Source organism: Dipteris shenzhenensis, chromosome 23 (genome assembly GCF_047967505.1).
Source record: "Dipteris shenzhenensis isolate YYH24624 ecotype China chromosome 23, Dip_SZ_1.0, whole genome shotgun sequence".
In the NCBI taxonomy this organism is placed as follows: Eukaryota; Viridiplantae; Streptophyta; class Polypodiopsida; order Gleicheniales; family Dipteridaceae; genus Dipteris; species Dipteris shenzhenensis.
In genome coordinates this window covers 9,494,932-9,514,651 of record NC_141618.1, presented here as the reverse complement: position 1 = coordinate 9,514,651, position 19,720 = coordinate 9,494,932, and the positions used below count along the sequence as shown (strand labels likewise).

The 19,720-nt window shown below is 44.7% G+C and overlaps 1 protein-coding gene across 3 annotated transcripts in view; it reads left to right on the top strand.

Moving 5' to 3' along the window:
- LOC147886958 (histone deacetylase 5-like) overlaps positions 1-19,720 on the top strand; it is a 287,587-nt gene that overhangs the window by 61,761 nt on the left and 206,106 nt on the right. For all 3 annotated transcript variants that reach the window (XM_087394576.1, XM_087394575.1, XM_087394574.1), the window contains exon 3: positions 7,630-7,776. In XM_087394576.1, coding sequence (XP_087250702.1) covers positions 7,630-7,776 — 147 coding nt within the window. The remainder of the gene's footprint in view (positions 1-7,629; positions 7,777-19,720) is intronic.

Here is a 19,720-nt window from a genome sequence, read left to right as displayed (position 1 = left end):
ATGGTTCAGAGTTTTATGTGGATGTGGATCATGATACTCTGAAACATTTTTGTAAACAGCCTGACTTGAGTGGCCGCCAAGCTAGGTGGGCATAGCTCATGCAGGAGTTTAATTTAACGATTCGGTACCGAAGAGGGAAGGATAATAAGATTGCTGATGCGTTGTCTCGCATTAGGCACAATATGAGTTTCACGGTATTAGAGCATGCTCTAATGACCGAGATCAGAGAAACTCAAAAGGTGGACGAGTTTGTCCAGAGCTTATGGCCTAAAGCTCATATGTTAAAACCCGGGGAAAACGAAAAGGATGACCTTGCATCTAGAAAAGGCCAAACATATGCAAGATATACCATAAGGGATGGTATGCTGAAAAGAAATGGCAAGGTTGTAGTAAATGGTCAGAATGATCTTAGGCAGAGAGTCATTCGACAGTGGCATGATAACCCATGTGCGGGACACCTAGGAGTCGAGAAGACATATGATCTCGTGAAGCGAGATTTCTTTTGGCCAAAGATGAAAAAGCATATTCATGAATATGTGACACGGTGTTTTTCGTGTCAGGTAAGTAAGGCCGAAGGGGTAAAGCCACCCGGACTTTTATTGCCCTTGGAAGTACCACTAGGTAAGTGGGAGAGCATTTCCATGGACTTTATTGTAGGGATGCCTACAACACAGGGAGGGTATGATTCTATCCTTGTGGTGGTTGATTGTCTAACCAAGATGGCTCACTTCATTCCGACTAGAGAGTCTGTTAGTGCCCCGCAAGTGGCGGATTTGTTTATTAGACATATATTTCGTCTGCATGGATTGCCTAGATCCATAGTGTCAGACAGAGATGTCAGGTTTACCGGTCATTTTTGGACAGCGGTATTTGACACATTAAGGACTGAGTTGGGAATGAGTAGTGGGGATCATCGTGAGACGGATGGTCAAACGGAGAGAGTCATCAGACTTTAGAGGATATGCTGAGAGCATATGTGTCATTGAGGCAACATACATGGGACAAGTGGTTGCCATTGTTAGAGTTTTCCTACAATGATAGAAAACATTCCTCTACAGGGTTCAGTCCGTTTGAGCTGAACTATGGTTATAGACCAGCGAATCCAACTATAGTTGGAATACCTCAGAAAGTGCCTAGTGCCGCGAACTTCGTGGTTCAGATGCGGGAGATGCTAGCACTTGCGAGAGCTAATATCCGCCAGGCTATGGATAGAGCAAAGGTGTATGCGGATGAAATCCGGTCTATAAGAGTATTTAAGGAAGGAGAAAAAGTTTTTCTCAGAGTTCCTTCGCACTCGAAGTCGTTAACTTCAGGAGAGTGTGCTAAGTTATCACCTCGATACTGTGGGCCGTGGTTGATTCTAAAGAGAATAGGCAAGGTAGCCTATAAATTAGAATTACCACAGGGGTGTAAGGTGCACCCGGTTTTTCATGTTTCGCACTTAAAGAAAATTTTCCATACAGGTGACTCACTAATCAAAGGTGTGGTTTTGTTTCAGGAGATAGAGGATAATGCAAGGCGCAAACCAACAAGAATCCTGGACCGAGGAACAATGCAAATACGAAATCGGAAGATACCCACGGTGTTGGTTGCATGGCATGGTCAGCCTCTATCCGAAGCTACCTGGAAATCCGTATACCAGTTGCGGAGAGTGTTCCCATATTTTATCATCGAGGACGCTGATGTCTGAAGAGGAAAGGAATGTTACGCTCTAGCCGAGATAGCATGACCTCGGAAGAATTAGTCGACATTTCCCTTAAAGGATCTATGTTTGTAATATATTTGTTTGCGCTTTATGTAAATGATCGAGAGGGAATTAATGTCAAGGTCCTAGGTGAGGGTTGATAGCACCAGACTAGGTGGATCTAAGGCTAAGGGCCTAATGCAAGAAATGTGCCTAGGGCAAAGGAAATTAAAGCTTCCCAAGTGAGGGGTGAAATGTTGCATTAGGAAGGCCCTATGATGATGACATGTGGCATCTAGATCCATCTAGGGAGATGGGGCTTGTTGGAGTTAGTGAGAGATGGAGAAGGGACTGTTCACGTATGTTTTTGATCTGATTTTCTCCGTCAACGCTCACGCTGCAGCAAGATTGGCTGGGTGGAACAAATTTGGTGCTACTCCCGTGATCTGCCTGTAGTTAGAAGATAGTGTGTTACAGAAGGCTACATGAGAGATGGTTTAATCCCCGACTAGGGTCCGACTCCGCGGAAGTCCAATTGTGTTCTGACCCGTTCGAGCTCTGATCGACTTCCGACACACAAATGATCCATTTTTGGTTCGACATAAAACCGATTGGACGATTGTCCGACCTGTAGATGATCCGGCGGGGGCTCGATCTAAATCCGATTCTAGAGGAGTTTCGACTCATGTTCGACGTAGGTCCGAGTAAGGTTATAACAAGTATTGTACGATTGCACGTGGAGGTGATATTTGGCACAAGGGAAGGAAGTGGTCATACGGAAGGTTCATCTGGAGATGATGTTTTGCAAAGGTTGAGAAGCCGACCAAGGGGCGCAATTATTCTACAAAGTGATAACCGATGTGGCATTAGAAGATAGTATGTTGGAGCATGCATTCTTAGACTTGTGTGCGGGAGAGCTCTGAGTTCACTCGACTTGTCAAAGTGCAACGCCTTGTGGTCTCAAGGAGTTTTGTGAGTTGTGCCGACTGTATGGACGGTAGTTCGGTTCAGTTTTCACAGGGATATATTCCTCACGCGGATCTTCGACTACTGTCAAAAGTCGCTGGAGTAAAAGACACTGAAGTACACTTGCTAAGTGAGGTTGCTGAGATAGAAGAGAACAGGGGAAGGAATCGTGTGCTGCAGCCAACGCGTTAGAGTCAACGAGTCAAAGAGGTGGCTGAACCAGAGCCAGAGGTGGATATGACTGTCGAAGAAGAAGAAGATAATTCCGTCGAAGAGCTGCTTCTCCGCCGACGAAGAAACCTTTTGGACAAAGTGCATTAAAAAATTTTCGAATTGCGCTGGACCTGAAGCACCATTCGAATTGGTTGGAGGAGGTCGGGTTGATGGAGTATGCCAGTCTACCATGGAATATCTAGAAGGCACAACTTGAGGCAACAATAATTCAGTATGAGGAATTTCAGAAGACGGGAGGACTCATAGCTCTAGGTATGGTGGCAAAACCATGAATTATATCTCATGTGTTTCGGGTACCATTGATTCAAGAGGAAATAGCTTATGATAAATATGTTGAGGCAGACATGCTTCGGGAGTTTGGTCAGCCAGCAACATCAAAAAATTATTTTCTGATGTATAATGTTCAAGATTCTATGAGAAGGCAACAGCTCGAGTGGAACCTGGAGAGGGTCCAATTGCTTATCATAACAACAATGTCAAGGGAAAGTTATTCGGTATTGAGAGAAGCTGAGAAGGGCTACAATAGTTTGTGGGCTGACATAATCTATAACAGGCTGATGACAGAGGTTGGTAAGAAAACTTTAACAGGTACCAATAATCACTCAAAAGTTGGTCCATTTATTACAGCATTATTTGAATATGGAAAGAGATCTTCAGTGATTATAAAGGAGATGCCAGAAATTGATGAAGAAACTAGGACCAGAGCAAAAAGAGATCCATGCATGCAGAAGGTATCAACAGATGAGAAGTGGAAAGTGGTTGAGGATTTAAAAGAGGCCAAGTATACCTCTGAGGAAGCGCACAAGATGGTGTTTGGGAAAAGCTTGGCTAAAGTATGTGGGATGTACCAATTGGAGGTAGTGAACTGTTGAAGAATATGCATAAAGAAAGGAAGATTAAGCTTAATGTCAAAAAGGCACTAGCAACTAATCTTAGGGAACAGTTTGATAGCAGTTTACTTGTACTGTCTGAACCAAGGGTACAACAAAGCACGGCACAGAGAGTGGTCTGTGAAGAGGGTTGTCGGGGAAAGTGTCTATGAAAGAGGTAGATCATGCCATGAAGGTGTTGAAACATTTCCAAGAGCAGAAAAATGAAATGCAAACAGATTATTCAGTGCGAATTCAAGCTTTACCAAGGATAAGCAGGAGTTATAGAGAAAGATTGATGTTAACCAATAGGAAGAGAACCAGATCAAGGAGTTGAAGCAACATGTGTTGAATCAGAAAAAGGAGTTTGAAAAGTATAAAAGTCAGAAGGAAGAGGAGATTCAGGAGCTCACTAAACAATTGACAATGCAAAAAGTGTGTTTACCAGTGAAATGAAGGATGCATTTTTTACTCAGTTGCAAAGACTATCTGAAGATTATGTAGATTTAAATTTTGATGCAGTGATTGCTAAAGAAAGAATTAAAGCATTGGAGGGTGTAGAGATCCAGCTCAAGGCTATGACATATGAAGTGGATGGAGTGTTTATGACAAGAGCAGAAATTGGTGAATTGAAGACTCAACTGATAGAAACATCACAAGCAATGTGGAGCAGTATGAAGAAAAGATTGATGGTAGTGGCTGAAAGACCATATGAGGCTTTTGCCTTAGTTGCTTACACAATAGATGTGATTATGGTAGAGAATGAAAAACTCAAAGCTTAGTTAAGGGAGGCAAAGGAAGTACACCCAAGCGAACCTAAAGAGGCAGCAGATCTTCAAACTAACCTTGATTTTCAGATTTCTGTGTTTGATGTGCAGGATGCAGGTAAAGAAGTAGATATTGAAGATGCAGATGCCGTTATCAAAGATGGTGCTGACAGAGATGTAAAGGCTATTGTAAAAGAATCTGATGCAGATATGCTAGCAGCTGAAGAAAGAACCTGAACCTCAGTTGCTTACACAATAGATGTGATTATGGTAGAGAATGAAAAACTCAAAGCTTAGTTAAGGGAGGCAAAGGAAGTACACCCAAGCGAACCTAAAGAGGCAGCAGATCTTCAAACTAACCTTGATTTTCAGATTTCTGTGTTTGATGTGCAGGATACAGGTAAAAGAGCAGGTAAAGAAGTAGATATTGAAGATGCAGATGCCGTTATCAAAGATGGTGCTGACAGAGATGTAAAGGCTATTGTAAAAGAATCTGATGCAGATATGCTAGCAGCTGAAGAAAGAACCTGAAGCTCGACATTTCACTATCTTACACCGTAATAGAGTGATTGGACATGAGGTACCTGCAGAGAAAACAAGAGAATCTTCTGAGACTGAGGTTCCTGAGCAGTCCACTGAAGACAGTGGTGGTGAAGATTTTGAGCTCATCACTAGAAAGGATAGCCTAGGAATTGATCTGAACTTTTACAAAGAATATCTAATGTAAAGGGTTCGTGTCTACGGTTTTTTGACATCAAAAACCCTATCCACCGGAAGTGCTAGGTGTTAGGGGTTAGCTAGGCACCTATATCTAGCTCTAGTCCTAAGTAGTACCCATAGGGGTTAGTTGTCATAGTCAGCGTCCTAAAACAGTTATTCAGTTATATATGCATGTAACTATTGAATGAGTCTTGATAGTCGGACATAATTACAGATGAATCGGATTGCAATGATGCTATGTTTATCAGTTCTACTCTGATCTTTTTTTGTTGTCAATGAATGGAGAACACTTTTTGATTTGTATTTGTTAGTTGCAATGTATCACTGGATTGTGATCAGTTCCGACTTACATCTGATTGTATTCCTTCCAAAAGGATGCTTGCAAATCTGCAGAAATCTGAAAATTCTCCCAATGAGCAGCTTTGGTGGGCCTTGAGCCTCTCAAGTAAGTTGAAACTTCTTGGCATTACTAATCGTGTATCGAAGAAGGGGAGGCTCTTCTCTCGGTGCCCCACACATCAATCCATTCCCACCCCTTGTGATTCCATTGCAAAGGGAGCACCTCCACAGAGCCATAACCTCAATGAACCCGAGGGAATGTGATGTGGGTTAGAGGTTCTAGATACCATCTTGAAGCCAAAGAACACTACTCCACATGACATACAACCTTGACAGGGGTTTCATTTGGTATTATCATATCTTCTTGGATTTAATGTCTATATGACAATTTTAGCAAGCTTAATAACTTTACGCAGCTTAGTTGTAGTACAATTCAAGTTCATAATAGATACTTGGCTTAAGACTTGTCGTGAACTTAACAAGTTTATCTTCTTCACTCTTCTCCATAAATTCCAATGAAAGGTTCCAAAAATGAGCTATGAACTCCGTCACACTCTCTTTCTCATGTTACTTAATCTTCCCCATCTAAGGATGAGATTTTCTTATATCTCAAAGACAAAAAGCTTGATTTGAGTAAACCATTCCACTCTCATAGATTGCTCTTGGGTTTGGCAAACATGCCACCACAATAAAGCATCTTTTTCATGGGTAGGTTTGCCAAAGCAAAGTTTTCTTGGGTAGTTTTAGATACTTGAGAAAATTACAGATCAAAATGCCTCACCCAATTCAAAAGCTTATCTGGATCTCTTAATGCCGTTGTACATGGTAAATTCAACCCTTTCTTTTGGTTCAAACATAGGCTTTCTGGAGGTTGGTGTTTCCCCATATGAAAAGTCCACAAACAGTTAGCGTTTGGTAGACGTATTTTTCTTGATAGATTGTTCAATAAAAGTATTTAAATGACCCACTAGCCTCTCAAATTGATACCCCTCATATAGTTGAGATGCGACTCTAGGCGGGGGCTCAAATGGTAGAGGAGGTATATTAGAATTAGGTGTCTTAGCAAAGAATTGGAATGTAGTGCCTTTGGGTATCTTGTTTGCAAAAGCTTCCACTCCATTTGCCACCTCCTCACTTTGAAAGGTATGATCTTCATTATTCTTCTCATCCATAATTGTACAAGTGTGGTACCATTGATGCCCAACTCGCGATACTGACTATTTGTAGATGTCATTGATCATAACACGGACTTCGTAGGGTCCGCATCTTGGGATGGACTTAGTGGGGTGGGCTTCTGTGGGCTCTAGCCTCTGACGCCAAAGTGGCCTTTGGGATATGAATCATTTAGCTCAAGCTTCTTGCTTCTTTGCTACTTCTTTACTACTTCTATGTGGCCCTTTGCTACTTCTTTGCTACTTCTATGTGGCCCTTTGGATTCTTTGACAATTTGGCTCCAACTCATTGGTTTGGCTTGTGACCTTTGGTGTTCCATGTCCTCATGGTCTGTGCTACTTGAAGATCCCAAGCCCATGGTCATCTCATCCTCAAAGTCACCAAGTGTGTGGCCATATGGTACTCCAAGTCCCAAAGCTCGTGGTCATCTAGTACTCGAAGTCCCCAAAGTCTAAAGTACATGTCTGCTGTCTTCCAGGATCTGGTCAGCAAGCCTTTCCGTCTGCCAACTTCCAGGATGATGGTGTTCAGGTAATTGCAAGATAGTAATAATTTCTGGAAAATCTTGTTTGCTTAGAATGGCTGGCAGTAATAGTGAATTGTAAACCCTTGTAATCTAGGCACAAGAAATCTCTGTATGGTTTAATTCTCTCACTGAACTTTGGATGAAGTTTCAAGTGAACTGTAGGTTATATGTCAATGTGATTAGGTTTGGAGAGGACGGCAGGAGAAATATGATGTATTGCAGTCATTTTCTTTTGGTAAAACATTGTGGCTTGTGATAATTACAGCTCCCTGATTCTTGGGCAGAAAGCCCAACAAGCTTCTTTTTCTAACTCTGTGAGTTATGTCTTTTGGTTTTTCAAAATTTTTGCAGCTTTCTCTGCAAGTTGCACAAGGTGAGCTTGGAGCTGGAGCTGCTATTGTGCGACCACCAGGACACCATGCAGAAGCTGATGCTGCTATGGGATTCTGTCTATTTAATAATGTTGCTGTAGCTGCTCATGTTCTTGTGCACAGAAAGGTATCTTATCTTTAGGTACCATTAGGCCCCCGTTTTATGAAAAATGCTGAAGAATTTGCCTTTTCTTAATACTTGTAACATATTTATGCTCAAGTGTAGCCCTTATTCAACTTCCCCTTCTTCCAAGGGAATTTCTCTTCTGCAAAGCTTATATTCCCACCTAGGAGGAATTCCAATGTCAAGTCTCTTTTCAAGGTGCTTGACTGTTTGTCATTGCATTTATTTTCAATATGTTTTTTTTTTTTAGCAACATGTGTAAACGCTTAATGTATGAAGATGTTGATTTTAATATTTGCCATGTCCTCCTTCATTCTATCTTATAATGAATAAATGTCTTCCTAGGCACTCACTTTTACAAATGTTTTAAAGCCCTCACTGAAACATGCGTGTGCCTTAAAATTAGAGAAGTTCACATGGAGGATGCTATGATCATCTATTTCTCAACACTCTCTCTTGAACAGGCCTCCACACGCAGGGTTTTGTTAATGAAGGAACCACTAAGGAGTCACGAAGACAAAAAATGCCCATTGGCTTATTGTTTATATAAATATTATCACATGTAGCATGATGTCACTCATGCCATGCCAACAACGTAAACCACACCTCATTTTGGAGGATGGATTTTTTATTACCCTGTGCTTTTCTGCTTGAGTGTAGCTAGGAGGCGTTCATACATTGCCCCACCAGCTGTCCTTCCTCTACAATTCTGGGGAAATTTATCTGGATTTGGATCTACCTAGTTTATCTTTATTGCACTTGGAGGTCTGGAGGTGATGTAGGACGTTGACTTGGCAAAGGTGTCTGAAACCGGCCTCTAATCACTCTAGCCAAAGAGGAGTGCAAAAGCATGAAGAAAGAGCATTTACAAGAGCCGACCAGCAAGAATTCCACTGAAAAATGCGAAAAGAAGCACTTCTGTCGCGAAGATGTTACGCTCTAGCCGAGGTAGCATGACCTCGGAAGAATCAGTCGACATTTCCCTTAAAGGATCTATGTTTGTAATTATTTGTTTGCGCTTCATGTAAATGATCGGGAGGGAATTAATGTCAAGGTCCTAGGTGAGGGTTGATAGCACCAGACTAGGTGGATCTAAGGCTAAGGGCCTAATGCAAGGAATGTGCCTAGGGGCAAAGGATTTTAATGCATCCCAAGAGAGGGGTGAAATGTTGCATTAGGAAGGCCCTGTGATGATGACATGTGGCATCTAGATCCATCTAGGGAGATGGGGCTTGTTGAAGCTTGAGAGAGAAGAGAATAGTGATTTTCACGTATGTTTGATTCTGAATTCTCTGTCTGCTTGAAAGCTTCAGCAAGGTTGGCTGGGTGGATTAACTTCGGTGCTGCTCCCGTGATCTGTAGTAGGAATAGTTGTTTTATGTGTTACATTTGGTATCAGAGCCCAAGGCTAGGAATCAGAGAGGGATCGTGGTATACGACGGATCCAGCAATGGTCTACGGTGGAAGCGATTCGTGACGATGACCTTCGTGGTGGCTGAGCTCGAGTTGCAGGCCTGGACCGCCCTGGTGGGCTGATGACGTACGGCTAGTTACTCGACGGGATCGACGCTGATCTACGACGAAATAAGAGGGGGCTGCCCGTAACGACGGACAGCAGGTGTGGAACGGAACGTTGGCGTTGCCCGTAATCTACGATGGAAGCGTGGGGGATCCCGTAAGGTTGTGACGAAACGCAGGGTAGATGGACGCACGGGTGGTGGCTCGTGAATGAGGGAGACCCTTTGATGTTGATAGTCCGTGATTGATGCCAGATCAACGGAGAACCCAATGGAAGGTACTAAGAGTGTAGAGCGATTAGGCTACTGCTGACCTGCAACGGACGGACGAACACGAACAAATAGAGATATGTATCGAGGTGTTCCAATGTGTAGCGTAGAGGTGACGCAGATAGGCGTGGAGCGCTAGTCAACGAACAACTGGCCCCATATTCAGGATTTGGACAGAGCACGTAAGCTGTGACTGTAGAGCTGTGACTGTAGACTGGTCGCAGGAGCGCAGGGGCTTGAACAGTGCGGCAGACTGTTGGCGGGATCTGCATGGAACCAAGAAGGCTGTGGTGAAATCGTTCCTGACCAAGGAGCTCTCTTTGACCTCCATCAGTTTCGTGTTTTTTTTCTTCTTGATTTAGTCGGTTGATGCTCTACTTTCATAGACATGATCTCGTGAGTGATCAGCCTGCATGAGGCTTTGATGTTGTAGCAGGGATAGATTATGCTTAAGGTTATGCCTATGTGCTACAGTCTGAGTTTGTTTGCAGGAGATTCCCTAGGATAGGAAAAAGCGCTGTTTGAGATATATGCCTGTGTCAAATGCCTGGTCAGTGTGCATGTGGGATTGCAGGTATTCCCTAGTATAGGGAATTGTGTCAGAGTGTCAGTACACTGAATTGTGTCAGCTTGTAAATACAGTTTTCTAGTGGTGTTTATTTATTAAAAAAAAAAAAGAAATAGAACAAAACAAAACAAAACACCCATTGGACTGGATGGAAGCAGAAGAGGGAGCCTCCAGGAGGGACCCTGGTGAGTCAGGAGTCCGGCCGACCTAGCAGGTGTCACGCCCAGTAGCTCATACTTTATCTGGTAGGATTGCATTGCTTGAGGATGCCTTGCAATAGTTATTAGCGCAGCAATTATAGGCCAATGCAGGGCAGTATGAACTTAGGAGAGCGATACACAGTATGTCTGCCAGACCTTCTCGAGAGGAGAAGGGAAAGGCTCCAATGGAACCGGAGTCTAGTGTCCATACGGTCGAGCCTAGGAAGGCTAAAGTGCCAAATATTGCCAATTACAGGCCAGAAAAGTATTCTGGTCGGATGAACGACCGTAGCTCCGATGTCATTGAGACCTGGTTACACAAATGGGACGAGGCGTTCGCCATTTGTGAAATCAGAAATGACATCAAGAAGATCCGTGAGGCCACCCACATGTTTAGTGAGGCAGCGGATCGGTGGTGGATTAAACAACAAAACGATGGTATAGCATCCACTACCGGTTTAAAAGAGAGTTCAAGAAACAGTTCTTACATCCTGACGAAGCATCCCGAGCTTGGGATCAATATAGGAACTTTTGTCATAGAAATTTATCGGTGGCAGAATACACTGATAAGTTTCGAGAGAGTGTAATGAAGGTTGATGAACCCCTGCCTCAATCAATCCAAGTGAAAGATTTCATATTTGGATTGAATGATCGAATAAAAATGGAAGTTCGGGTTAAGTACACGAACACGTTAGATGATGCAATAGCTATAGCCCTGAACTATGAAGATGCCAAGGGCAGCAGGCAAAGTGGGTTTGCACAGGTCGGAACCCAGTATGCGTATCCGAAGAAATCTGGGTTTAAGAAGAAATGGACTAGTAGAGGGAGTGGTTCTCAGCCGAGTGGTCAAGCCAAGCAGGCGAAACCAGCTGAAACTCCTAAACCAACTACCACCATTGGAGTGAAGAGGAAAGTAATCCCAATGGCAGCCCGGGCTTGGTCTAAGTCTCCCTTAAACCCAGATCAAAGGGAAAAAGCGAGGAGAGAAGGCTTATGTTTTGGTTGCCTTCAGCCTCATCAGGGAAGGATTGTCCACGTGACAAAGATCGTCGGATGGCTGAGATGGTGATCTCAGAATGCGACGTGGAGATGGAGGGAAGTCCCAGAGCGGAAGAGATGCAGATTCAGCTAGCGGGATCTTCTTAGAGATTAGTACCTTGTTTGTTATGTGTCTTTGTTGCTAAGCTAGTGACGAGTGCACCTGATAACATCCTATCTAAGCCCGCAACAACGGGGTATACAGCCTTTAATGATACGGAGTTAATTAAAATGAAAGGGCAAGTGGCCAATCATGATGTCATTGTGTTGTTGACTCGGCGTCAACTTACAATGTGGTTAACTCCAAGCTTGTAAAGAGGCTGAAACTAAAGACAAGTCCATCTGACTATGTGTATACAGTCAGGATGGCAGATGGAAGTTCAACTGAAGTATGGGACCAAAGGGTTACCCAGTTGGAGCTTCGGATTCAAGACTATGCTGAGAAGCTTGATTTTGAAATGACCAAGCTTGCTCATGCAGATATAGCCCTGGGTATGGCGTGGCATTCTAGGAAGAATCCAGCCATTGATTGGAAAAAGCACGTATATCAATTCAAGATGAATGATGTGCTTTATGTCTTGCGAGGTGAGAAAGATATACCTCAGGGACCGTTGATTTGCGTGATGGAAATCCGAAAATCTCAAGAAGAGTTTTTATTCCTTTGCACAGCATCGGTAGAGCCGGTTGATGATTCTTCGGCTAGCACGGATGTTACACAAAGTGGTGAGATGGCCAAGTTGGCTAATCTTATAATAGAGGAGTTCTCTGAATGTTTTAGGGATGAACTACCTTATGTGTTACCTCCAGAGCGGAATGTTCAGCATAAGATTGAACTGATGGAAGAATACCTCAAGTTGGGGCAGATTCAACCAAGTTTCTCACCTTTTGCTTCGCCAGTGATATTAAAGAAGAAAAAGGATGATACATTTCGCCTCTGTATAGATTATAGAGCATTGAATAATATCACTATTAAGCACAGGTATCCGATGGCTCAGATTGACGATTTGCTAGATGCATTACATGGAGCCGTGATTTTCAGCAAGATAGATCTTAAGTGTGGCTACCATCAGATCCGGATTAGAGCCGAGTATGTGCATAAAACCGCTTTCAGAAGCAAGTTTGGTCATTATGAGTTTTTGGTAATGCCCTTCGGACTTACCAATGCTCCAACGACATTCGTCATGCTTATGAACGATTTACTACGTCTGTATATCGGAAAGTTCGTAGTACATTTTATTGACGATATCCTGATATTCAGTAAAAGTATTACTGAGCATCATGAACACTTAAGAGTATTGTTCGATACTTTGAGGAAAGCCAGTCGTTATATAAATAAAAAGAAAACTATACTGTGTATGATTAGGCTTGAATATTTAGGATTCATAATTACTCTAGAGGGGTTAGAAATGGATCCAAAGAAAGTGGCTGCGATACTAACTTGGCCAATCCCTCAGAGTCTGACCGCGCTGCGATCATTCTTGGGGTTTGTCCAGTTTTATAGAAGGCATATCAAAGGATATTCCGAGATAGTATCACCATTGACTGATCTGACCTCAGATAAAGTACCTTTTATATGGGGACAGAATCAACAAGAAAGTTTTAACATCATAAAACAAGCTGTGGTCACAGGACCGGTGTTAAAAATAGTAGATCCCCAGAAACCGTTGTTCCTTGAAACTGATGCAAGTGGCATTGCGGTGGGAGCAGTCCTCCTTCAAGAGGCAAGGCCAGTAGCCTTTGAAAGCAAGAAGCTTTCTTCCTCTCAAAGGAATTGGCCAACTCATGAATTGGAGTTGTATGCTGTTATCCATGCTTTGAAAACATGGAGGCATTATTTGTATGGTTCAGAGTTTTATGTAGATGTGGATCATGATACTCTGAAACATTTTTGTAAACAGCCTGACTTGAGGGGCCGCCAACCTAGGTGGGCAGAGCTCATGCAGGAGTTTAATTTAACGATTCGGTACCGAAGAGGAAAAGATAATAAGGTGGCTGATGCGTTGTCTCGCATTATGCACAACCTGAGTTTCACGGTATTAGAGAGTGCTCTAATGACAGAGATAAGAGAAACTCAAAAAGTGGACGAGTTTGTCCAGAGCCTATGGCCTAAGGCTCATGTGTTAAAACCCGGGGAAAATGAAAAGGATGACCTGGCATCTAGAAAAGACCAAACTTATGCAAGATATACCATAAGGGATGGTATGCTAGAAAGAAATGGCAAGGTTGTAGTACCTAGTCAGAATGATCTCAGGCAGAGAGTCATTCGACAGTGCCATGATAGCCCGTTTGCGGCACACCGAGGAGTCGAGAAGACATATGATCTCGTGAAGCGAGATTTCTTTTGGCCAAAGATGAAAAAGCATATTCATGAATATGTGACACGGTGTTTCTCGTGTCAGGTAAGTAAGGCCGAGCGGGTGAAGCCACCCGGACTTTTACAACCCTTGGAAATACCAATGAGTAAATGGGAGAGCATTTCCATGGACTTTATTGTAGGGCTGCCTACGACACAAGGAGGGTATGATTCTATCCTTATGGTGGTTGATCGTCTAACCAAGATGGCTCACTTCATTCCGACTAGAGAGTCTGTTAGTGCCCCGCAAGTGGCGGATTTATTCATTAGACATATATTTCGTCTGCATGGATTGCCTAGATCCATAGTGTCAGATTTATCGGTCATTTTTGGACAACGGTATTTGAGACACTAAGGACGGAGTTGGGAATGAGTAGTGGATATCATCCTGAGACAGATGGTCAGACAGAGAGAGTCAACCAGACTTTAGAGGATATGCTGAGAGCATATGTGTCATTGAGGCAACATACATGAGACAAGTGGTTGCCATTGTTAGAGTTTGCCTACAATGATTATAGATTCAGGCATCCCATGATACTTGAAGACATGCTACAGAAACAATTTGGCCATTTGATCTGCTGTAATTTTCTTTCTTACTGGCACAAAGTGGGCTTGTTTGCTAAACCTGCAAATTATTGTCCACAATCCATCATGTCCAGTAGAGTACGTGGAAGATCAAACACAAAATCCATAGCTATGCTTTGCCATGGTCTATCCGGAATTAGCAAAGGGTGTAACAACCCAGGTGCCTTCTACATGTCAAACTTTACTTTCTGAAAAACCATGCATGTTCTCACATATTCTTCCACATCTTTTCTTAAAGATGGCCAATAAAAGTATTGCTCCATTGCTGTAATTGTTGCTGTAATTTCCCTATGTCCTGCATACGGAGGAGCATGACTTTCCATTATGACTTTTTGTCGCATCTGATCAGTGACACAGAGTCATCCATGCATCAAAATGAAACCCTCTTTTAACATATAGTGATCATGCCTTTGACCATCAGAAAGCTGATCATAAATAGTTGAAAAATCAGCATCATTAACATATTGATCTTTCATCACATCTAACACATTGTTGTAAGCAAGGCTTACTGCTGAAACACTGGGTTTCTTGGGGACTGCTTCAGGCTGTGGTTTCCTGGAATGCATCAGCCATGACATTTTTGTTACCCGGCACATGCACAATTTGAAAATGAAACATTGAGAGGAAGTTAGCCCATCTCATGTGCTTTTCAGATAATTTTCTCTGCGTGATAAAATATCTAAGTGACTGATGATCTGTCTGCACATAAAAATCAGCTCCAAGAAAGTAATGTTTCCATGTGGTCAAAGCATATATCACTGCTAACATTTCTCTCTCGTATGTCTGCATGTACAATTCAGCATCTTTGAGAACTCTACTCTCATATGCAACCACTCTACCATCCTGCATCAAAGTGCCTCCTATGCTGTTCCCACATGCATCACAAGTTACAGCAAAGGGTTTTGCAAGATCTGGCAAGACAATAACGGGTTCCGAACACAACTTTTGCTTCAAGTCTTCAAAAGCTGCATTTTCCTTTAGTCCCCACCGAAACGGTACAGCTTTTTTTTGTAAAGCATGCAAGGGAGAAGCAATTTCTGCAAAGTACTTTATAAACCTCCGATAGTATGAACACAACCCAAGAAAGCTTCTGACTTCATGCAGATTTTTCAAAATTGGCCAACTCCTTATGGCCTCAACTTTTGCAGAATCCATCTTGACTCCATCCTTTGACACTATATGACCGAGAAAATGAATTTCATGCATAAAGAACTCACTTTTCTTGGTGTTTATTAATAGCTTGTGTCTTTTCAACTCTTGAAACACAATAGTGAGGTGTTTCCTGTGCTCCTGCTCATTTTTAGAGGACACAATGATGTCATCGAAGAAAGTGCCCACAAACTTTGTGTGTGCTCTAAAAATTCTGTCCATCATTCTATTGAAAGTGGCAGGTGCATTAGTCAAACCAAAAGGCATCACAAGGAACTCATATAAGCCAAATGAAGTGCGGAAGGCAATCTTGTAGACATCTTCAGGCCGTATCCTTATCTGATGGTATCCACTTTTAAGGTCAATACGACTGAACATTGAGGAACCTTCCAACCGATCCAATATATCATCAATGCGTGGAATTGAAAAACGGTTCTTAATTGTGACTTTATTCAAAGCCCTATAATCAATACACATTGAAAAACGGTTCTTTTGCACAAAGCAATACAGGGGAACAGTAAGGAGAAATACTTGGCTGTATTAATTCCTTTTCCAAGAGTTCCTTCACTTGTGACATTATCTCTTCCTGTTGTGCCTTATTGACACGATAGGGAGGTATATTAGGGGGTGAGCTTCCTGGAATTATATCAATTTGATGATCCTCGGGCCTCTTGGGAGGTAATTCTTGAGGAAGTGCATCTGAGAAACAATCTTGAAAATCTGAAATAAAAGCAGCCCTTTCTCGATCTAAAGCAGAAAGAGTAGAGCCTTCCTGAATTGGTTGGCTATCCTCTTTGACAAAAATCAAGTACGTTGAAATATGATGCTTTATTACATTGGAAATACACTTTTTGCGCAAAAAGTAGTGCTAGTTATATTGCTTGAAAACGAGAGTACAAGAGGGCCTAAAGGCCAGCGGGCTGCAATCACAAAACGGATACAGCCCGTGGTAACAAAATACTAATTACAAGCCTCTCAGGGCATAATCATCGGAGTGTGGACAAACAGCCAAAGTGGGGGGGAGTAATGCCACTGAAGACTCTGAGCAGAGTGCTGGAGGAATAGCTCTCGATGTTCCCAGTCGCGAAGGAAGCGCCGTCTCTTCTCCTTCCCTGCTCGGGACTCCCCCTGAATGTGATCCCATTGACCCTTGAGCGTGTGAATGATCGTGCTCCAAATGTCCGCTAGGGTTTGGGTAGCAGAAGAAGCATGATCTCCTAAGGTTTGCGCGCATCTGGAAGTCTAGATATGCTAGCCTACAATACTCCCTATGATCTCCCAAACTGGGTGCCGAGTCATCGCTCCTGCATCTGTCTCTGTCAGATGCCAAGGGAAGCTGTCCATGTATGCCCAGGTGGCCTGCGTGATGAAGAAAACTGGATCTTGCCTAGAGAACTCATAAGCCAAGTGATGTCCCATCTCAGTGCTGCACCAGCAAACGGCTCCCCAAGTGACTGGTCCTAGTTTGGGTGCAGCCCTCGCTAAGATTCCCATGACTCCCTTCCACACTGTTTGAGCATGCGAGCAGCTCCAAAGGCAGTGCTTCAGGGACGACTCCTCCTGAAAACACATCTGGCAGTGCCCCTCCTATCCCATCTGCCTCAGCCAGCTGCCAACTGGTAGCCCCTTGTGGGCCACCATCCAAAGAAAGTAAGAGATCTTCCTCGGCCGCCAGCTTGCCCAAAGAGTCTTCCAGAATGTGTGAAGAAAGACCAGAGATATCCCTTGGGCATACCAACTATGTGCCTGTGTGGGTAGCCTGCGCTGGAGAGCCCCAAGAGCACACCTACCAGTACACGCACTGTATGAGAAGAAGGGGGTAGGGTTCTCTAAGGTCTCCAGTGGTGGCCAACGCCACTCGTGGGTCCCACTCCACCTCTGTCAAGGAGCGGCCCTCCCAAATCCAGATTCTCTAGTCCTGGTCCTGCATAATCAGGGGGTCTATACGCCACGTTTTCCCTTGCAGCCCTATGATGCGAAGGCGCTGCCAGGGAAGCTGGGGGTCGATCACGGCCTCTCTGCTCTGGAGATGGCTATCATCGGCGACGGAGAAGAAGTGAATCGAGGAGTTCGAGAAAAGGCCTGCAACCACCAAAGGAATGCCACGGGGTGTGAACTGCCCTAGCCACCTCTCATTTCCCGTGAGGAGCTGTCTGGTGATCATGGGAATCCTCCAACCTGCAGGAATGGCAGCATCGATCTCCGCTCGCCGAGCCTGGATCCCACGTGCCGTACCTACTGTTGCTGCCAGCTCGCCTGGGCTCAACTGGCTATAGACGTCCCTCCAAACCCGGAGCGAGCGCGCAGGCCCACGCGCCCAGAGCGCCCAAGGGATATGGGATCTCTCTCCAAGGTGGCGACCTGTATCATCTGTCACCTGGCTGCTCCAGATCAGGGGCTGTCTGTCTATCTCCTCTCGGCAGCTGTGGAGAACCTGAGAGAGGCTGTGTCGCAACTTCCTCCAGACCGAGACAAGGCTACGGAGGAACAGGGAACGGGGCTGAGTCAGTGGGGCAGAAGTGAAAATCCATCGGATAGACGGCTGCCAATCACCCCCTCTCTGGGGGGTACACGTGCTGAGACCATGCTGAAGCAAGAGCTTCCACGTCTGCCCTCCTGGGGTTAGACCACGGATGACTAACTTGCCAAGTAATGCCTGACTCTGCAGTTCTGGATCTATGATGCCAAGATTGACCTCTGTCTGGGGGAGAATGACCGTTTGCCAGGCGACCCGGGCTCTGGTGGTGCCGGAACCATCTGAGCCAGACCAAAGAAAGTTCCGCACCAGTCTCCTCAGCTGGGCTACACACGATCCCGAGAAACTCCAGCAAGATGCCACGTACCAAGCGGTGGCAAGAAGGACCTAGTTGACCACAAGGGCCCTGCCTGCCAAAGATAGCCGAGCCGTGCTTGAGAAGGCTAGCTTCCGTCATATGGAGACTAGGACCGGTAAGAACTGCTGAGCCGACGTGATATCTAGACCTACCTGGAATCCCAAGTAACGTGTCATCTGTCCTCTAGGGATCCAACGAAACCCAAGGAAAATACCCCACTGTGAGCTGGCTCCCACATCCGTAAGAAAACCGACTTACTTATGCTAGTTGATTTTCGCCCCAGCGGCTAGGCAAAAAACCTCTAAAGACAATCTCACTCGCTCCAGTGACTCGATAACATCGTGCACATACAGGTTCGTGTTGTCTGCATACTCGGAGTCCAGAATTTCTGCATCGTCCCGAATAGGGAGGCGCATCCCCCAAAGACCACTGGTACAGGCTCGTAGGAAGTGAGTCATGGCCTCTGCAAAAAATAGGAAGAGGTAGGGCGCAAGCTGGGCAGCCCTGACGCACCGAGCGCTCCAGGGTGAATCTCTCCCCCATCCTGCCGTTGATGATAACCCGACTGGAGGCCGACCTGTAGAGACTAGCAATACCTCTGATCCACTCGTCCGGAAAACCCAACCGAGAGAGTGTACCTTCCAAGAAGGACCAGTCTACCCTGTCGTACGCCTTCTCAAAGTCAAGAAGGAGTATGGCAAGGTGCTGGGCACTATGTTGGGCCCACTCTGTCGCCTCTGAGAATGTGAAAATGTTGTCCAAAATGCTGCGATCTTGGACAAAACCAGTCTGGGTGTCATGGATCAAGTCATGTAGCAGGGGGCGGATGCGGCTATTGATCATCTTGGCGAGGATTTTGTAGGCAGTCGGGAGGAGGGTGATAGGGCGCCACTGTCTGATCTCCTGACGGTCCCCGCCTTTGGGGATGTGGCAGATCAAGCCTGTCGCAAGGCTCTCTGGCATCTGTCCGCTGGACAAGATATGCTGGAAGGCTGCGAGCAAGGGCTGGTGGACCTGCTCGCAGAAGGTGGTGAAGAAAGCTCTAGAGAGCCCATCCTCACCTGGGCATTTCTGCCCATCAATAGCGCTCATTGCATCCTGCATCTCTGCCACGGTGAAAGGGGCGAGAAGGGTTTCACTCATGCTAGGCTGCACGAGCGACAGCGTATACCTCCACACCTCCTCCCTGCAACGGCAAGCACGAGGGTCTGGGGGCTCCTGCTGGAATAGGGATCTGTAGAAATCTGTCGCCAAGTCTCGGACCTCGTCTGGTCCTGACACTACCATCCTATGCTTTAAGAGATCGGAGCTGTTCCCCTGCTGACCTCTGGCCATGAGTCCTAAAGAACTCTCTGCACATCTTGTCGCCTTTCCTAGCCCAAAAGGACTTGGAAGCATGAAACGAGAACTCTGAGCGTCGATGGGTGATCTCC